General features: G+C 42.0%; 2 protein-coding genes across 2 annotated transcripts; both read right to left on the bottom strand.

Annotated features, from left to right (window-relative positions):
* Positions 1-1600: 1600 nt before the first annotated feature.
* LOC110563687 (olfactory receptor 6C4-like) lies at positions 1601-2572 on the bottom strand. The gene has a single exon (XM_021660855.1). The coding sequence runs from the start codon at positions 2570-2572 to the stop codon at positions 1601-1603; it is 972 nt and encodes a 323-aa protein (XP_021516530.1).
* Positions 2573-17130: 14558 nt separating this feature from the next.
* LOC110563695 (olfactory receptor 13A1) lies at positions 17131-18060 on the bottom strand. Its single transcript, XM_021660865.1, has one exon. It carries the CDS (start codon positions 18058-18060, stop codon positions 17131-17133), a length of 930 nt encoding a protein of 309 aa, XP_021516540.1.
* Positions 18061-20780: the final 2720 nt, after the last annotated feature.

The following is a 20780-nucleotide window of genomic DNA, read 5'->3' as shown; positions in this document are numbered from 1 at the left end:
TGTTTATCCTCTTGCTAGTGATTCCAGTTTTTCCTTTGCTTTAACTCTACCATTGTGTAAACATACATGAACCATTACTGTGTCTTGATTGTGTCATTCCCCAGTCTTCTTGGAGCAGTATTATTTCAGTATCGTTAGCTATTTTCTTGAAATTTTGCAGTTTTGAACTTAAGACAGTCTCTGTATTCTTAAATTTTATGCTATAGTCAGTTTATAGTAGAGGCCTCGTTCTTTAATCTTAATCTATTTACACTTTGTCATTATTGTAAAGATGCATTTACCTCTGTGGTCCTGGCAATTGTTTCAATTTGTCCTTTCTTTTATATATAGGTGTCCTGCTTAGCTCTCTGTTGCTGGGATAAACACCATGGCCAAAGTCAAGTTGGGGAGGAAAAGGGTTTATTTGGCTTCCAGGTTCATTATTGAGGGGAGCCAGGGGAAGAACCCAAGGCAGGGACTTAAAGTAGAAACGGCAGAGGGATGTATCTTGTTGGCTTACTCCCATGGTCACGGTCAGCTGCCTTTCCCATACAGCACAAGGTCACCTGCCTGAAGATGAGGACAGCAGTGCCCATGTTGGGCCCTACCAACTCAGTCACCAGTCAAGGAAATGCCCAACAGACACTCTCACAGGCCACCTGATGAAGGCAATTCTTCAACCGAGGGTCAATTTAATAACAAAACTACCCAGGACAAGGGTAGTTTTCTGCCTTGTTCTCTGTTCAGTATGTTTCATGACACATGATTGTTCAACAGATTCATTTTGCCTTAGTGCCAAGATGGTGCCTGACCTTGTCCATAAAGTCATCCCGCAAAGCATTTTCATTACAGTTCGTCTTCTGTCCCCTCTGACGTAATTTTTCCTGAGTTATTTGCATTTCCCCAGCATGGTAGCCATTGTAACAACTCCCGTCTGCTTTACGATTCACAGTTCTGCTGGCCTTTTGTTGGCCCTTCATTTTTGGGGGTTCAGACTGAATTTGGCGTGGCAAATGAATGAAGGCAATGAGGACTTTTTATTTCAGTGCTTTTCATCTTAGTGGAAACCTGAGGTGTAATGATGTCTGCTGATATGCAAATATTCTTGATGGGTAATAATTGTAGTGGGTGGCGTTAAGCAATTTATTAATATCGTGATAATCACTGTTTACAGGTCATTCAAATTTTGGTATGATGATCACATAAGTCTGTCACCGAATAAATAAATTTTTCTTGGTACACATTAATTTAATTCTCCATTCCCAATTCTATACTCATAGTCTCTCTTTGTTTCTCCATCGTTACAAGAGGATATGTGAAACCATGAATTATGAGGCCCAAATAAATAAATAAATAAATAAACATCGAATATATTTGTGGATGATTTGAGACACTTCATTGAAAGTATAACACATATGTGATACATACATATTACATACGAAGCTTTAGTTTTAATTTCCACCAAAGCACCTATAAAAAAGATTTTTCATCACAGGGCTATTAATGCCTTCAGATGGAATTACTGGCTACATCAGCCCTCGTCCTAAACAAGCTAGCAGAATTCGATGAGATGGCACACCCGATGATTCAGGAAGAACATTTAAATGAAGATGGGGTTAGACTAAAGGGAAGGTGCGTTCCTCCTCCTGTGTGATTTCACCCTGGACATTACATCCCTCAGAGCCTGGTGGACCTGCTTGTTCCGCAGTGTGTAGATGACGGGGTTGAGAAGGGGGGTCACCACCGTGTTCACAAGAGCGGCCTCTCTGTTGGTGTCCAGCCTGCTTGTCTGCTTTGGCTTCATGTATATGAACACACAGCTGCCGTACATGAGAGAGAGGACGATGAGATGAGAGGAACAGGTGGAGAAGGCTCTCTGTCGCTCCCTGGCGGAAGGGAGGCGCACTATTGTGACTACTATTTTGCTGTACGCAAAGATGGCTATAAGAAGGGACGTGAAGAGCACAATCAAAGCAAGGTTAAAGAACAGCATTTCAATAGGCCTGGTCTCTGAACAGGAGAGGTTTGCCAGTGGTCCAAAATCACAGAAAAAGTGAGGAATAACATTGGGGCCACAGTAAAGCGACCGGGAGAGCATCACGACCGGGCCGCCCATGAAGAGGAATCCCGAAACTAAACAGACGGCGACGAGAAAGAAGCAGGCCCTTGGGCTCATGATGGTGGGGTAATGCAGAGGTTTGCAGATGGCCAGGTACCGGTCCAGGGAGAGCACAGCCATCAGGAAAAAAACAGTCGCCCCCAGGAAGAGAAAGACAAAGGCTTGTGTGAAGCAGGCTGCAAAGGAAATCGTTTGCCTCCCTGACAGGAAGATGGCGAGCAGCTGGGGAATGACGGTCGTTATGAAACAACACTCCACGAAGGAGAAGCTGCTGAGGAAGAAGTACATGGGCGTCTGTAAGCGGCGGTCCTCACAGGTGATGCTGATTATGAGCATGTTGCCCAGGAGGGAAGCCACGTAGGCCAGCAGGTGCACTAGGAAGAGGAGGATCCCCAGGTGCTCCACCGCGGGGAAGCCCTCCAGGATAAACTCCTGGACAGCCGTCCCGTTCCTCGTTTCCTCTGTCCTCAGCATTTCGGTGTCTTCAGTCTGTCACTGAGGGACCTTGCAGAACCGGGACTGATGGTGGAGAACAGTATGTTCCTAAAACTGTAAATGCCATGGGAAGGCAAATATGTTATTTTGCCAGTTGCTAATAGGTGATTATTACTAGTATCGTCTTTATATTACATGTACCTTAAAATGCCAGCTCTAGAAGAACTGCGCTGCTGCAAACCTTCATTAGGGATAAGATCGTTCAACAGTGTTGGTCGTTTTCCGATGTGGTTCGATGCCTACTCAGAACAAGGTTATCCTCGTTTACCTCTTTGGGCCATGGTACACGTTTCTGGTAAAAGGGCATCCATGTCATACAGGCACAGGTAAATGTTGCAAAGGAAAAATTACAGCTTAAAAATCAACCTGAACGTGGGGCTGCAGCTCAGACGTAGTGCACCTATGTAACGTGTGTGAAGCTATGGTTCAGTTTCCCACCACTGCAAGACAAAAGAAAACCAAAGAAGCCAGACAAACCAAAAGTTAAGCCATAGATAGGCACCAGAGCCATGGCTCAGCAGCTGAGGGCATTTGTGGTTTGTGCAGAGGGCCTGGGGTCAGTTTCCGGAACACACAGGACAACCCTCTAACTCCAGTTCTAAGGATCCCGGCTCCCTCTTCTGACCTCTGAGGGCACCGGGCATGCAGGCTGTATGTATACACACGTGCAAGCAAAATACTGATCACACATAAAGCAAAAACAAAGCTTCAAAACCTGTGAAGTCATAGAACCTGTTTATCCCACATGTGTTCCTTCATCATACCTTAGCATTTGTTTCCATGTTTGGCTGTATATTCTTATCAGCAAAAAGTCCTGTCATTCTGAAGTGCCATCTTCAGTCCTATGAAGGGAATTAGATCAGAAGAGCCACGTAAAGAGCTCTACTTGACTTGTTCAGGGCTCATGTCTGGCTGCTTTCATCAAGAGCCCCAAATAGACAGTGATGGAGAAGTGTTTCCCCTCCATCCTGTGCTTGATGCTCAGTCCAGGGAGAGATTCTATCAACTGATCTTCTTGGTCCAGATATTACAAAAATGTCCAGGAGGCTGGCAAAATGGGTCAGCAGGTAAGATGCTTGCCATCCAAGTGTGAGTTCAGACTCCCAGCACCCATGTAAAAAGCCAGGAGTGGTGAAGTGCTCTGAGACCCCAGCATTGGAGGGGAGCAAAGGCAAGCAGATCCCAGACGCCCACTGGCTAGGCTAAGCCAGTCTAGTTGAAACCATAAGCTCCATTCAGGAAGAGACTCTAGCTCACAAAGTATGGTAGAAAGTGAGAAATGATGGTATCCAAAATCAACCTCCGGTTTCTACGTGTACACATGTGCTTAGCATGTGAGTGTGTGCATGCAAGCACAAACACATGACTGCACACATGCATACACACTCACACATGAACATACCCCCACATGCACAAATATAACACACACACATACATACAAAGAAAAGAATGAGACAAAAGAATACCCAAATTTGAGAGATAGCTCAGTATACCATTTGAGTTTGATTCCCCATAATCCAAATTGAAGAAGGAGAAGAAAGAAAAGGAGGAAGAAGAGGAGAAGAAGGGGAGGAGAAAAAGAAGGAGGAGAAGGGGAGGAGAAAAAGGAGGAGAAGAAGAGCACAGTAGTATGCTCTTGAAATCTCTGAACAGATGAAGATAGGCAGATCTCTGGGGTTTGCTGGCCGGTCAGCATAGCCTATTTGTGAAGTTCTAGACCAGTAAAAGACTCATTCTCAAAAATAAAAGTGAATAATGCCTGAGAAATGACACCTATAGCTGTACTCCAGACACACACAAACACACACACACAAATGCTTAACATAGAAGAAAAAGATTTCATTACTTAACTCAAGTGATGATTCTGATTCATCCTTTCTCCTAATTCCTGTTAATGGATAAATATTCTTTCCCTCTAATGGATAAATGTTCTTTCCTCGTATATGAGCCTTTGTCACTCTGGTCAACTAGACTCCACCTCAGATCTCAGACCTAGCTGCTTAAAACAGCCAGATACTCCCAGTCTCTTTATCAGAGCTGCAGGAAAACCACATTGAAGGAAAATCCCGCTGTCATTTACAGCAAACAAGCGGCAAGACACCCCATTCACACGGAGGCCACACCTTTGCCACAAGCAGCTCACAGCAACCAGAGCTCTGCCTTCTGCTATTTTCACTCTCAGGAAAAAAATCAACACATAGGTCTGGGCAGCTAAAATGTGAGTAAATAAGCACTTATATTCTAGCTGTTCATAATCATTCCAGAGATAAATCCAACCCTGTTACATCTGCCAGTTTCTCTTCTACAACCAATTAACAGCCCAAGAACTGCATGAAACCGAATTTCCACCTCAGTGGAAATCTTGCATGGCGACACCATGGGGGAACAAGAACACTCATTTCCTTATTGTTCTCTGAGAACTAGCAAGAGAATTCATCTGGAATTCCAAAAAAAAAAAAACAAACAAACAACAAACAAACAAACAAACAAACGAACAAAAGCTTTTGTGAACCTCCAGATCCTCACATCCCACTCTGCCACCTTGCTTGCACCAGCATTGGCACGCAACCCTACTGTCAGGGACACACTACAGTCAGGGAAGAAGGCAAGAGACTCTTCTCCCAATACGACGTACATAGATATTTTCTTCATAAACACTATTTCTCTGGAATGCTTCCCAAACACCAACTTTGCTACTCCTACCACCCACCGCCCACCCAGTTCATGTTCCCAGACTGACGCGAATACTTACACCACCAGGACAGAAATGAAAGGGATGTGAATTTGTCCCAACATATGTTTAGCATCGGGCTATCTCTTGAGACTAATCAGGGCCCACCAAGTCCAGGCGGGGGCACCAAGGGACACTCAGTATCATTAGTAGGGGGAACAAAGCCATCCACAGACCTGTGCCACCCTGGGATCCCTCATGGCTGGTAATTTAACATCGCTCTGAATGAACTATCACATTTGTATAAATCATTATTATATCTGATGATATATATGATTAGTAAGTATAAGCATTGTCTACAAAAAATATAATACGAGCCTTCCAATGTCTTCATGAAAATATTTTAAAGTAGAGTACCTATAACCGCCCCCCCAAAGCTGATAAATTTCCAAGTTGCATACTATTTTTAAGGTAGGATTGAAAGGTCAAAGGGAACTAGCCAACATGGCACATGCCTGTAATCCATGCATTCATGGGACTAAGGCAGGAAGATTGCCATGAGCTTGCAGCCAGCCTGGCACTCACAATGAAAGCCAAGCTGGCCAGGACTGAATAGCTAAATAGCACAACTTATCCATCTGTTAAAAGCCACATTACAGAACTGGATCACTGAGATAAGTCTCTGGGAAAAAAAAGAAATAATAGAATAAACACATATACAAAGGGGATTCACTAGATTGGTTTACACAGTATGTACAGGCAGTCCAGCAACAGCAGAATGCACACTGTAGAGGCTGAGCAACCAGTACATGCTCAATGCACCATACCTGGTGCCTTTAAAGTTTTTTTTTAATTAATTTATTTTTTTATTAATTACAGTTTATTCACTTTGTATCTCAACTGAAGCCCTTCCCTGTTCCCCTCCCAACCTCACACTCCCTCCCTCTTCTCCTCTCATGCCTTTCCCCAGTCCACTGATAGGGGAGGTCCTCCTCCCATTCCTTCTGACCCTAACCTCTCATCAGGTCTCCTCAGGACTGGCTGCATTGTCTTCCTCTGTGGCCTGGTAAGGCTGCTCCCCCCGTCAGGGGGAGATTATCAAAGAGCCGGCCACTGAGTTCATGTCAGAGACAGCCCCTTTTCCCCTTACTAGGAAACCTACTTGGACACTGAGCTGCCATGGGCTACATCTGTGCAGGGGTTCTAGGTTATCTCCATGCATGGTCCTTGGTCGGAGTATCAGTCTCAGAAAAGACCCCTGTGCCCAGAATTCTTGGTTCTGTTGCTCTTCTTGTGGAGTTCCTGTCCTCTCCAAGTCTTTCTATCTCCCTCTTCTTTCACAAGATTCCCTGCACTCTGTCCAAAGTTTGGCTATGACTCTCAGCATCTGATTTGATACCCTGCTGGCTAGAGTCTTTCAGAGGCCCCCTGTGGTGGGCTCCTGTTCTGTTCTCTGTTTTCTCCTTCTCCCGATGTCCATCCCGTTTGCCTTACTGAATGAGGATTGATCGCATTACCCAGGGTCCTTCTTCTTGACTAGCTTCCTTAGATGTACAGATTTTAGTATGTTTATACTATATTATAGGTCTAATAGCCACAAATGAATGAGAATATACCATGTGTGTCTTTCTACTTCTGGGATACCTCACTCAGGATGATCTTTTCCAGATCCCACCAATTGCCTGCAAATTTCATGATTTCCTTGTTTTTAATTGCTAACTCGTATTCCATTGTGTAAATGTACCACACCAACCGAGGAACATCTGGATTGTTTCCAGCTCCTATTATGAATAAAGCTACTACAAACGTGGTTCAGCAAATGTACTTGTTGTATACTTGAGCATCTTTTCAATATATGCCTAGGAGGGGTATAGCTTGATCTTGGTAGAAAGTGCTGGATTGATTTCCAAAGTGGTTGTCAAGTTTACAATCCTACCAGCAATGGAGGAGGGTCCCCCTTTCTCCACATCCTTTCCAGCATGTATTGTCACTTGAGTTTTTGATTGTAGCCATTCTGATGGGTATAAGGTGAAATCTCAGGGTCATTTTGATTTGCATTTCCCTGATGGCTAAGGATGTTGAGCATTTCTTTAAGTGTTTCTCTGCCATTCGATATTCCTCTGTTGAGAATTCTCTATTTAGCTCTGTATGCCATTTTTTAAATTGGATTACTTGATTTGTTGCTGTTTAACTTCTTGAGTTCTTTATATATTCTGGATATTAGCCCTCTGTCAGATATAGCGTGAAGGTCCTTTCCCAATCTGTACTCTATCATTTTCTTCTGCCAACAGTGTCTTTTGCTTTACAGAGGCTATTCATTTTCATGAGGTCCCATTTATTGATTGTTGCTCTTAGAGCCTGTGTTGTTGGTGTTCTGTTCAGGAAGTTGTCTCCTGTGCCAATGAGTTCAAGGCTCTTCCCCAATTTTTCTTCTAACAGGTTTAGTGTGTCTGGTTTTATGTTGAGTTCCTTAAGCCACATGGACTTTAGTTTTGTGCAGGGCGATAAGTATGGATCTATTTGCATTTTCATACATGTAGATATCCAGTTAGACCAGCACCATTTGTTGAAGATGCCATTTTTTTCCATTGTATGGTTTTGGCATTTTTGTCAAAAATCAGGTGTCCATAAGTATGTGGGTTTATTTATGGGTCTTCTATTCAATCCCATTGATCCACCAGACTGTTTCTATGACAGTACCATGCAGTTTTTATTACTGTTGCTCTATAGTACAGCTTGAGATCAGGGATGGAGATACCTTCAGAAGATCTTTTACCGTAGAGGATTGTTTTAGCTATTCTGGGTTTCTTGTTATTCCATATGAAGTTGAGAATTTTTCTTTCAGGTGTGTAAAGAATTGTTTAATTTGATGGGAACTGCATTGACTCTGTAGATTGCTTTTGGTAAGATGGCCATTTTTACTTTGTTAATCCTACCAAGCCATGAGTATGGGAGATCTTTCCATCTTCTGATATCTTCTATTTTTTTCTTCAGAGACTGGAAGTTCTTTCATACAAGTCTTTGACTTGCTTGGTTAGAGTTACAGCAAGGTACTTTATGTCCTTTGTGGCTATTGTTAATAGTGTTGTTTCCCTAATTTCTCTCTCAGCCCACTTCTCTTTTGTATACAGGAGGGCTATTGATTTTTTGAGTTAACTTTGTATCCAGCCACTTTGCTGAAGATGTTTATCAGCTGTAGGAGTTCTCTGGTAGAATTTTTGGGGTCATTCATGTATGCTATCATATCATCTACAAATAGTGATAGTTTGACTTCTTCCTTTCTGATTTGAATCCTCATGATCTCCTTTAATTGTCTTATTGTTCTAGGAAGGACTTTAAGAACTATGTTGAAGAGATAAGGAGAAAGTGGGAAGCCTTGACTTGTCCCTGATTTCAGTGGGATTGATTTAGTTTGATGGTGGTTATAGGCTTGCTGTATATTGCTTTTACTATGTCTAGTTATGTGCCTTGTATCCCTGATCTTTACAGGACTTTAAACATAAATGAATGTTGGATTTTATCAAATGCTTTTTCAGCATCTAAGGAGATGATCATGTTTTTTTTTTCCTTTTAGTTTGTTTATATGGTGGATTACATTGATGGATTTCTATATATTGAACCACCTCTGCATACCTGGGATGAAGCCCACTTTGTCATAGTGGAAGATATCTTTGATGTGTTCTTGGATTCAGTTTGTGAGTATTTTGTTGAGTATTTTTTGCATCAATGTTCATAAAGGAGATTGGCCTGAAATTTTCTTTCTTTGTTGGGTCTTTGTGAAGTTTAGGTACCAAGATGACTGTGGCTTCATAGAACAAGTTTGGTAATGTTCCTTCTGTTTCTATTTTGTGGAATAGTTTGAAAAGTATTGGTGTTAGCTGTTCTTTGAAGGTCTGGTAGAATTCTGCGCTGAAACCATCTGGTCCTGTGCTTTTTTTGGATGGGAGACTTTTGATGACAGCTTCTATTTCTTTAGGACATATAGGATTATTTAATTTATTTTCCTGGTCTTGATTCAGCTTTGGTAAGTGGAATCACTCAAGAAAATTGTCCATTTCATTTAGATTTTCAAATTTTGTGGCATATAGACTTTTGAAGTAAGACCTAATGATTGTTTGGATTTCCTCAGTGTCTGTTGTTATGTCTCCTTTTTCATTTCTGATTTTGTTGATTTGGATAGTGTCTTTCTGCTTTGTAGTTAGTTTGGCTAAGGGTTTGTCTATCTTGTTGCTTTTCTCAAAGAACCAGCTCTTGGTTTCATTGATTCTTTGAATTGTTTTATTTGTTTCTAATTTATTGATTTCAGGCCTGAGTTTGATTATTTCCAGCCATCTACTCCTCTTGCATGTGTCTGTTTCTTTTTTTCTAGGGTTTTCAGGTGAGCCATTAAGTTGTTTGAATGAGATTTTTCGACTTTCTTCTTGAAGGCACTTAGTGCTATGAACTTTCCTCTTAGCACTGCTTACATTGTGTCCCATAAGTTTGGGTATGTTTTGCCTTCATTTTCATTGAATTGTAGGAAGTCTTTAATTTCTTTCTTTATTTCTTCCCTGACCCAGCTGTCATTGAGTAACAAATTGTTCAGTTCCATGTGTGTGTAGGCTTTTTGCTATATCTGTTGTTGTTGGGGTCCAACTTTAGTCCATGGTGGTCAGATAGGATACAAGAGATTATTTCAATCTTCTTGTTTCTGTTGAGGCTTGCTTTGTGACCAACTATATGGTCTATTTTGGAGAAGGTTCCATGATGTGCTGAGAATAAGGTAAATTCTTTTATGTTTGGGTGAAAGGTTCTGTAGATGTCTGTTAGGTCCATTTGATTCATGACCTCTGTTAGACTCATTGTTTCTTTGTTTAATTTATGTTTTGTTGACCTGTCCTTTGTTGAGAGTGGGGTGTTGACATCTCCCACTATTAATGTATGGGGATCTATGTGTGGTTTTATTAATGTTTCTTTTACAAATGTGGGTGCCCTTTTATTTGGGGCATAGATGTTCAGAATTCTTCTTGGTGGAGTTTTCCTTTGATGAGCATGAAGTGACCTTCCCCATATCTTTTGATTAATTTTGGTTGAAAATGTATTTTATTAGATATTAGAATGGCTACTCCTGCTGGCTTCTTGGGTCTTCCAACCCTTTAGTCTCAGGTAATGTCTATCTTTGTGACTTAGATGTTTTTCTTGTTTGCAACAGATTGTTGGGTCTTGTTTATACATCCATTCTGTGTCTTAGTTAGTCTGTGTCTTTTTATTGGAGAGTTGAGTCCATGAGGTTGAGAGAGACTAATGACCAGTGGCTGTTAGATCCTTTTATTTTGATGTTGGTTGTAGTACTGTGTTGGTGTGCTTGGCTATATTTAGGTTTGCTGTAATGAGGTTATTTATTTCCTGTGTTTTTCTGAAAGTAGTTAAGTTTTCCTGGGTTGTATTTTTCCTTCTAGTATCTTCTGTAATGTTGGATTTGTGGGTAGGTATTGTTTAAATTTGTATTTGTTGTTGAATATCTTGTTTTCTCCATCTATGATAACTGAGAGTTTTGCTGGGTTCTGTAGCCTAGGCTAATATCTCTGTTCCTTTATGTTCTGCATGACATCAGTCCAGATCCTTCTGGCTTTCATAGTCTCTGTTGAGAAGTCAGGTGTGATTCTAATGGGTTTGCCATTATATGTTACTTGGCCCTTTTCCCTTGCAGCTTTTATTATTTTTTCTTTGTTCTGTGTACTTACTGTTTTGAATATTATATGGTAGGAGGATTTTCTTTTCTGGTATAATTTATTAAGTGTTCTCTGGGCCTCTTGTATGCTTATAGGCCTCTCCTTTCAGTTAGGGAAATTTTATTCTATGATTTTGTTGAAAATATTTTCTGGGTCTTGGAGACAGGAATCTTCTTTTCCCTCTATTCCTATTATTCTTAGGTTTTGTGTTTTCATGTTGTCTTGGATTTCTTGAATGGTTTGTGTCAGGAGTTTTTTAGATTTATCATTTTCTTTGACATATACATTGATTTCTTCCATTGTATCTTCCACACCTGAGATTCTTTCTCCCATCTCTTATAGTCTGTTGGTTATACTTACCTCTTAGTTCCTGTTTTCTTCCCTAAGTTCTTCCTTTCCATGATTTCCTCAGTTTGTTTTCTTTAATTTTTCCAATTCTATCTTCAGATCTTGAACCGTTTTGTTGATTTCCTTCACTTGTCTGACTGTATTTTTCTGTTTTTCCTTCAATTCCTTCACCTCTTTGTTTGAACATTACTCTGTTTCTTTTATTTCTTTCAGTGATTTAATCATTTCCTCTCTTAAGGTCACAAACTGTTTGGCTGCATCTTCCTGTATTTCTTTTTGGATGGTCATACTCTGTTTGACTTTGTGTTCCTCTATTTCTTTAAAGATGGCCATACTCTTTTTTACTTTATCTTCCTCTATTTCTTTATTCATTTTATTTGTTTCTTCCACTTCCTTTTCCTAAGCATAGATGTAAGGTCATCTTCTTGAATTTCACCTATGTTAGGGTGTCCAGGGCCACTTGCCCCTGGATAACTAGATTTTGGAGATGCCATGTTTCTTTGCCTTTTGTTGTCTGTGCTTTTACCCTGGTCTCTACCCATCTGGCTGTCTCAGGTATTGGCTGTTAGAATTTCTGGTGCCTGCTGGAGTCCTGGGGTGGAGAGAATCCCCTTGGCAGGAAGATGATTGTTCCTGAAGGAAGCCCCCTCAGCTTTTTGAGTATGGTCAACCGAATGACCATACTCAAAACAACTAATTTGGCTCTGGGTTTCTCGCTCTGAATTTAGTGAGCTGCTGCTGCTGCTGCTCTTATACTGTGTTTGCTGGGTGCAGCCCTCTTGAAGAAGCAGGGAGCCCTGCCGTTTCATCAGCTAGGGATACTAGTTGCACCTTGTAGCAGTATCTGGAGGTGCAACCAGAGTGTAGCCAAGTGAATAGATAACAAAGTATGAGTTATGAGACTATTCAATCATAAGGTCAACTATGAACAACCACTTCCCAGAAGCAGAGTTGAAAAGTTTATAATTTTGAACTTAATTTCACCTTAGAAACCAAATGGAAGCTTAATACAAAGGTGGCCGTAGCTTTGTCTCAAATAGCAGGCTACAACAAAACTATGATAAGATAGAACAAAAACCATCACATCAAAGTCAGGCAAGGAAATAAATTGTGATATTAGTATTAACATGTCACCTTCAGGACAAAAGGGAAAGAAAAGGTTTTTAGTTGAATAGTGATGTAATTGAGCGTCATGTTGACAAGGGGTGAATTGTGCTGATTCATTTACTTCAGCAGGACCCAAGCTTAAGTTATCTGAGAAGAAGGAATCACAACTGAGAAAATGCTTCCAGGAGATTGGCCTGTAGGCAAGTTGTGCGGCATTGCCTTAATCACTGATGATGTGGGATGGTCCAGCCCATTGTGAGTGTGCCATTCCTTGGCAGGTGGTCCTGGGATGTATAAGCAGGCTGAGTAAGCATGAAGAGAATGGCCTTAAGCAACATCCTTCCATGTTCTCTACCTCAGTTCCTGCCTCCAAATTCCTGTCTTAGTTCCTGCCCTGATGTCCCTCAGTGATGAGGTATAAAGTGAGAGTTGTAAGTTCACCCTCAAGTTGCTTTTGATCATGGCCATGGTCATGGTCATAGTCATGCTCATGGTATTTCATCACAGCAACAGAAATCCTACCTAATGCACTAAATACTGGGCATATATAGGAATCTATCTCCTACTACAAAGAGACTTTCTTATTAGTGTTCATTGCCGTTCTTTCACAATAGCCAGTAGAAATTAATATAGATGCCCATTGACTGATGAATGGATAATGAAAATGTGGTACGTTTACACAATGGAATACTACTCAGCTGATAAAAATAATATTGTGAAACTCACAGGAAAATGGATGGAGCTTGAAGCACTCATCCTGAGTGAGGTAACTCAGACCTAGAAAGACAAACATGGCATGTGTTCTCTGTGTGTATATGTTAGTTTTGAAAGTTTAGTTATGAGCATTTAGTTTGGAATACCCATAGAAATTAGCAATGTAGTAAAGGGCAGTAAGGAGGGAAGTCTGTGGTATAAATGGTTAAAAGCGAATACTGGGACAGGAAAGAATAAATGGGCAGGAGATGGGAGACAAGCATAAAGAAGAGGATATGAGGAAGGATACCAGAAACCTTTTGAAAAGATCGTGTGGAAACCTACTGCTGTAGAAGGTCCCTTACACCCTGGAGGTTGTGACTCAAATAATTATGCCAGAGAACTCCCTAGGAGCCTCTGACTCAGAGATATTCTTGGCACATCTGCCCCTGCACTTACCCGGGAACAAGATAATCAGAACAAAGTAAACTTAAAATGGTAAACAATATTTGGTAGTCTAGAAAAGTTGGCAGCAGATTTAGGTGGTTTCCACTTTCAGAGTTTCTCTCTCTCTCTCTCTCTCTCTCTCTCTCTCTCTCTCTCTCTCTCCCTCTTCATTTTTCAAAATAAGATTTCTCTGTATAGCCCTGGCTGTCCCAGACTTGCTTTGTAGACCAGGCTGGCCTTGAACTCAAAGAGATTGCCTGCCTTTGCCTCCCGAGTGCTGGGATTAAAGGCATGCTCCCCTACTCTAGGCCTGTGCTCAGAGTTTCTCATAAGGCTGTGACCAACAGTGGCTAGAAGCATGAAAAACCTTCCTCGTTCCCATGTCTGGTGCCTGGGCAAGACAGACTCACAGGACTAGGTCTTACCCCCATCCTCTTTCTCTACCTCCAGGTTGCCTCTCCGGATTATGTCTCAGTGTCTCCCAACTACCTGAATGTCTCATATGGTGATGGCTGGCTCAGAACTGCATTTGCTAGAGGAGGAAACCAGTTAATGGATATTTTGCTTTTTTTATAAATCTAGACTTCCCCAGCACGTCACAGCATTTCTGCCACATTCTGCACACTCCCCCAGTCTCCATCCTTTCCTCTCACACTTTCTCCATGGCCTTTTTCTCACTTCCACTTCTATCTTTAACTTCTCAAATTCTTATTGTTTCTTTACATAAATCAACGTCTTAAGTCCGTTTTCTGCGCATTTTTCTTGTGGCAAGGAGAGGGGTGATGGAAGGGAGACTTCACCTTTTGCAACTAAAAGAGGCCCAGGGTGGCATGTAAGAGCATTGTTCCTTCCTTGTAACAATTAAAGAGCCATACACATTATCTTTCAAAATTGAAAATTTTTTATTGGATGATTTAAATAAAAATCATATATATTTCTTAAACAGTATAACCATGAATAAGTAATTCTACCATCCAGAAATCTACTTTATAAATTAAGGGTTGGATATGACCAAATAGGTAACAAGCATGTGTGAAAGTACAATTAATATACACTAACACAAAACCATGCAATGATAAGAGAGATTGTGATTTTACTATATTTCTTTCACACTACGCATGTTCTTCAACATCATACTTGAATTCATTTATGTTGGGTTAATATAGTACACTTATTTCTAGTGATAGTTTTCAAGAAATACCACAAGAGAATAAGGACCTGTGGTTGGAGAATGAGTCAGAGAAATGATGTGTTTAACTTGATTGCATCAAGGACAGAAAACAGAGAAATGGGTGGAATGGAAATTTTGTCACTTCTTCTCTGTGGCTCCTTAGGTGACAGGAGCCTTAGTTTTAAGGGTTAATACTACATGGAAAGAAGAACTGATTCTCTCCTGCCTGTAGGAAATTGTCACTGATTCCTATAAAATGATCCACAAAAGAACAAAGTCTTAGCTGTTAGGTCTGTTGGAGAAAACAGACATATATGTCCTTGCAACACAAGGAAAGGAGATAGGGGTATCCCACCAGACAGCTAAAGAAAACAGCTTAAGCAACAAGACAAAGCAGAGGCCAACCTAGGGGCCAAGGGGGCAAGGGGGACAAAGAGAGATCTGAACATAAATGGACTTGTTAGAATTTGCAGAACAGAAAAACCACATCCAGACTGAAGGAAGATGATACTGGTGTCTGGGAAGGACTCAGATTAAAAGAGGGCTGAGAATCTGTCTCTCCAGGGAAGTCTCCCCTTTGGCCTCTTGTACAGAGCAGCAAATTACCAAGATGTCTGAGATGCACCTGTGGCTTCAATAATCACTGAATAAGGTCTCTCACCTACCCACCCCAGTTGCCCCTCTCCAATAGATCATTTCAGAGAGTTGTGTTCCCATACAATTTAACCCCATTAGCCTAGCCAGCCATCAACCCTTAGATTAATCTTTGCCTTTATTATGTTTAGAAGTTAACTTGAGTTCAAATTGATTTCATGTTTCTGCCAATTGAGGTCAAGGCTCTTGCCACATTCTCACTTTCTCTCTGACCTTGAATGCCAACATTGCTTGGCACTTGGGATATAGCACTACTTTTATGCCTGTGTTTGTCATGTTAAACACCAGTTTAATCGGGGAACTTGCTTCCTAAGTGTGTGTGTGTATATATATATATATATATATATATATATATATACACATTAAATCCATTGTAAGATATAGAGATTAGAAAAATTATTAGAAACTAAGGTGGAAAAATAATAAATACTCTTCATGGCATGCTGAAAATCTGTTAGTATCATATTGAGTAATCTGTAGTTGTGGACAAAGTCAACAACTGTATTTGAAAGTCTTGGAGATAACTGAAAGCATCAAAATGTTAGTAGAGGGTGATACTTTCATCATGGAGATTAGACCTAGTCCATAAGAATCTGCATATACATATAAAGACCGTCCCAAATCAATTTACTGCAGACGAAGCATAATGAGGATATGGGTGAAGACCCGAAGACAGCTCAGCCCTCCTAAATCAAATACCAGCTTCTATTCTTAGCTTCCATCGAATCTATCAATGAATATGTAGTTTTATTTATTCCCAAAGATATAGCTAAATATTCACATTTTTCCTGTCAGCCTGACCAAAAGAATTAACTTTGCCACAGGGTTTCTAAAAACACAAGGACAGACTCAAGATCTCTCTGCATTAGCTACAGATTCGTCCTCCCAGGTTTATTCAAAAACAGCGGAAGGGTAATGTTACCTTCTTACGGTGCTTTTATTACAGCTGATTCATGTCACTTGTTCCTAAACGGCAAGGCAGTGGCTCAGACCCTCAGAATTCAAGGACCGTCTCAAGAGGTGAGAAAGCTTGGGTGTTTTTCGAGGTACATAGGCCACATATCATGTGACAAAGATGGAGCTTTTACAGGTAAGTACAAGAGGTGAACCTAAAAATTTGTTTCACCTTAAGTCAAATGTCAGTGAGAGGAAAAGGGAAAAGCAGAAACAATAACTCACATTAACATCAAACATTTCGCTTTGAGGCTTATAGGGCTCCAAAGGGAAAAGCTGAAGAAAAATAGAAGTGGGTTTCTTGGAGACCAGAGGTCACAAGAAGTAATTCTCCAGTCAAGCAATCCTCAAAATGCCAGGGGCTCCCCACGTACCACTCAAGTCTTTCAAAGCTCACGCTTTCAAAGTGTGATTTCTACATACATGCTCTACACCCAAAGAAGAGAAGGGCATTTCCATACAGCTGTAAGGCTCATGGACGCCCTGACCTCTCAGAGAGATTTTTGCTTCTTTGACAATAAAGTACTGTATCACTGTGAGGCCCCACCCAGAGACCCCACTTCTCATACTGAGAGTTTTGCGAGCTCACATTCAGCCACACTCCTGTCAGTCAGTGCCGGGTCACTAAATCCCTGAGGTCATCTCCAAGGACGTTGCAGTGGGTGGAAAAGGTTGGCTTATTACCTTCAGGGCACACAGAAGCAAGCCCTTCCTGTGCCCCGGGGAGAGCCAGTCCACAGTGAGACCGGAAGCCCAAGAGAAGAGCTTTGGGAATCGCACGTTAGTTTCTGAGGAAAGGGAAAAGCTTCCCGAGAGCTGCCTTGACCTCCTTGTTCCTCAAAGTATAGATGAGGGGGTTGAGGGTCGGGCTCAGCATGGTGTACAGCACGCCAGCCAGCTTGCTCTTCTCGGCGTTGTAGCTGGAGACCGGGCTTATGTAGGCGTAGAAGACGGCGGTGTAATACATGCACACCACGGTGAGGTGGGAGGAGCAGGTGGAGAAGGCTTTCCGCTTCCCTTCCGAAGTCCGCATCTTCAGGACGCTGGAGATGATAAAGCCGTACGACACGACGGTCATCAGGAAGTTCAGTACGCCGTAAAAGGCGTCCGCCAAGACGATCATGACGCTGTTCACGTAGGTCGAGCTACAGGAGAGAAGCAGCAGGGGGGGCACCTCGCAGAAGAAATGGGTCACGACGTTGGGGCCGCAGAACTTCAAGCGAGTCATCAGTCCTGTGTGAATGGCCGTGTTGAAAGCACAGAGCGCCCACACCCCGGTAGCCAGCGCACTGCAAAAGGCTTTGCTCATCATGGTGCCGTAGTGCAGAGGGTGGCAGATGGCTGCGTAACGGTCGTAGGCCATGACCGTGAGAAGGAGCAACTCCGAGGAAGCGGCCCATGTGAGGAAATAGAGCTGCGCCATGCAGCCGCCGTAGGAGATGGGGTTCCGCTCTGACACCAGACCCTTCAGGGCCTTGGGCATAATGGAGGAAGTACAGATGATGTCCATAGTAGCCAGATTGAACAAGAAAAAGTACATGGGGGTGTGGAGGCCAGGGTTGCAGGTGATGGCCAGGATGATAAGGACATTACCTGCGAGGGCCACGGAGTAGAGGGAGAGGAAGCAGATAAATAAGAACAGCTGGTACTGCGGGTGCTCAGAGAAGCCCTGAAGGATGAACTCTGTCACCAGTGTCTGGTTCCCCATCATCCTTGACTGAGAAGGCTACCAGAGACCATTAGATTTCAGGGCTAGAAAAGAAAAAAAGAAAAATGAGGTGAAAGGTGTCCTAAGAAAGGTCATTGCATGTTTCTTTCATCCCTGACGACGTGACATGAATGAATGATAACATACATTTTAATTGGGATTCATAAGACGAACACTCCACTGCTACAGAAACAAGAACGTGAGCATTCAGTTCATAAAAGATAAGGGCAAGTCACCAATTAAGCTCACCTATTCTCGCTCAGCCTCAGTCAAAGAAATGTAAATTGGATCAAAGATTCACTCAGTCATCCATGACTTGATTAACTTAGGACATGAATCGGCATAGTATTCACATGACCTCTGGCCTCCACCTGCATCTGGACACAGGCACATCGGTAAATGAACACACAAGTGCACCAGAACACACACACACACACACACACACACAGAGAGAGAGAGAGAGAGAGAGAGAGAGAGAGAGAGAGAGACGCACACAAGTTCTCCATTTGAACATTTTCCTTGGGTAAATAATATTTTAAAAAAAAATCTCAGAGCAAAACAGTTTAGGACTGAAAATTCCAACGCCACCTATATTCTTTAAGTTGGGTTTATCATTGTAGATCAGTGTGTTGCTGGATACTTTCAGAGTGAAACACCGACAGCCTCCTACTGATACTTTCTAAATACAATGAAAAATGTAAAAATAAGTTGCACAATCATTAAGAGTCAAAGCACACATATTAGCAAAGGGCCATTGGTGTGCGCCTCTGGAGGCAAAACAACCTACTCATGATAGACCACGATTGGTTTTTATCTCAATGCTTTTGCTAATGATTTTGCTTCTGATTTTTCTGTAGAGTGCCTTTTCTGAAAGGTTATAAGCAGCTTCTAATAACTCAGTGACTCCCTCACAGCCAACAGAGGGAATAGTCCACAATATATCTGGAAGCTTCCTCCTCTGTAGACTCTTTCTACATGTCTTAACTCTGAGAGTCCTCTGTAGACTCTTCCTACATGTTTTAACTCTCAAAGCCACAGCCACAGCAAAAGCCACAGTCAAAGCCATGACCACAGCCAGCTCTCTGCAAAAGCACTAGGTTACATCAGGGTTTTGGGGGGCAGTTCCTATAACCTCCTCAGCTAGGAGGTCCTCTTTCCCAAAAGCCAAATATGTCATCAGCTCCTCTTCTCAAACATCCCCTCCCCAGGGAGAAAGGAGCACTCCCTCTTTTATGAACCCTCAGAATTCTATCCACCCTTATCCTAGAACCCAGTGCAGGTGCTGTTGGCCTAGTTATAAAGCTGTCACTTTAACACTGGTCCAAGTACCCAAGTGTAGTTTTTGCCCAAGTGCTATGCCTGACATACATTCTGGGCCTTCATTTCAGTGTCTTCCTGGGACCTGAGCATCAAGACACCCCAATTGTTTGGATGGATAGAATAAGCACAAGATGCTTGTTTCACTGATTTCATTTTTGTTTGAGAGCAAAGACCGAATGGTATTTTTTTAATGTATGATTTGGATCAAGAAAAATAAATGTGACGGACGTTATGTGTTCCTCACCACAGCCCTGAGGGTGAGCTGTTCATCGGCAAGGGAGACAGAAAAGCTGCGGGTGAGAAACTGAGTCAGGATGAAAAGGAACAGTCCTGGCTTTGATGTTCGAGTGCAAGGTGTCTGCACTCTCCACTAGAATTTTAAACACTGACTTCCCAGCCATTGTGTTTCCTCTACCGAGTTCACTATAGACTAACCCGAGTGTGTTGCCATGGCTACATCTGGAGGAGACAGACGCCTCCATCCCCTACACTACACATGCAGAGCAGTAGAGCATCTGCCACACACGTTATGGAGCACCAAGGAAACCCACCACCCAGTAAAGTTTGACCCTGATTATTTTTCCTCAGGTCCAGAGTGAAGGCAGAACTAACCAAGCCTCCTACATGAATGAAGGACCTTTGCAGAGAGAGAGAGAGAGTAGTTTCAACAAACCCCTTTCGACTAGAAGAGCAGGTTCCCTTGCAGAAAACTACCCACGTCATGTGACGGCTTTCAGGCAAGGTGGGCAGTCTCCTTGTCCAGCTACACGACAGAGAGGCAAGGAATCAGGAAGCCAAGAGTGTCCATGAGCATGACCATAGGATTGCCCTCACCGGTCTCCTCTTCCCCTGAAAGGCACAACGCTGACCCTCCTCTGAGATTCTAGGGCGTTGGCTTCAGTTGTCACCAAGCCTCAGAATTATCACACAGGATGTAGACAGAAAGAGCAAGATGTCAGATATCAGCTAACCCCTAAGGTCCTGCTGCATTTAGACATCACACAGAGGTTATCTTACCCACATTCCAGATCCTCTAGCAGTTAAGCCTCCTGGAAAACAAACAGACATTGCAGATTTCATCCCTTCAGAAACATGACTGCACTCAAAATCCATGCAGTTAAAATTTTAATTTTATTTTCTCCTGAGGGTGAGTTGAATTTTACATGGTACACAATTTATTTTTAGCAAATTTTTATTTTAGTTCAAGTTCATGGTTCATCATTTCACAAATAAAATATTACTGTCTTATGACAATTAAGAATGACGAATTTTCTGATCCTCATTTTTAAATCTCTGTAGGAGCTCAGGGTTTTCAGAAACACTATATAACTTATCTAATGTAGTTTATTATCTATGAAGATGCAGTGTCTACTTTGAATGTATTTCAAGAACAGAAAACTGAA

The sequence above is a fragment of the Meriones unguiculatus genome, chromosome 5 (assembly GCF_030254825.1).
Source record: "Meriones unguiculatus strain TT.TT164.6M chromosome 5, Bangor_MerUng_6.1, whole genome shotgun sequence".
Lineage (NCBI taxonomy): Eukaryota > Metazoa > Chordata > Mammalia > Rodentia > Muridae > Meriones > Meriones unguiculatus.
This window is presented reverse-complemented; position numbering and strand designations above follow the sequence as displayed.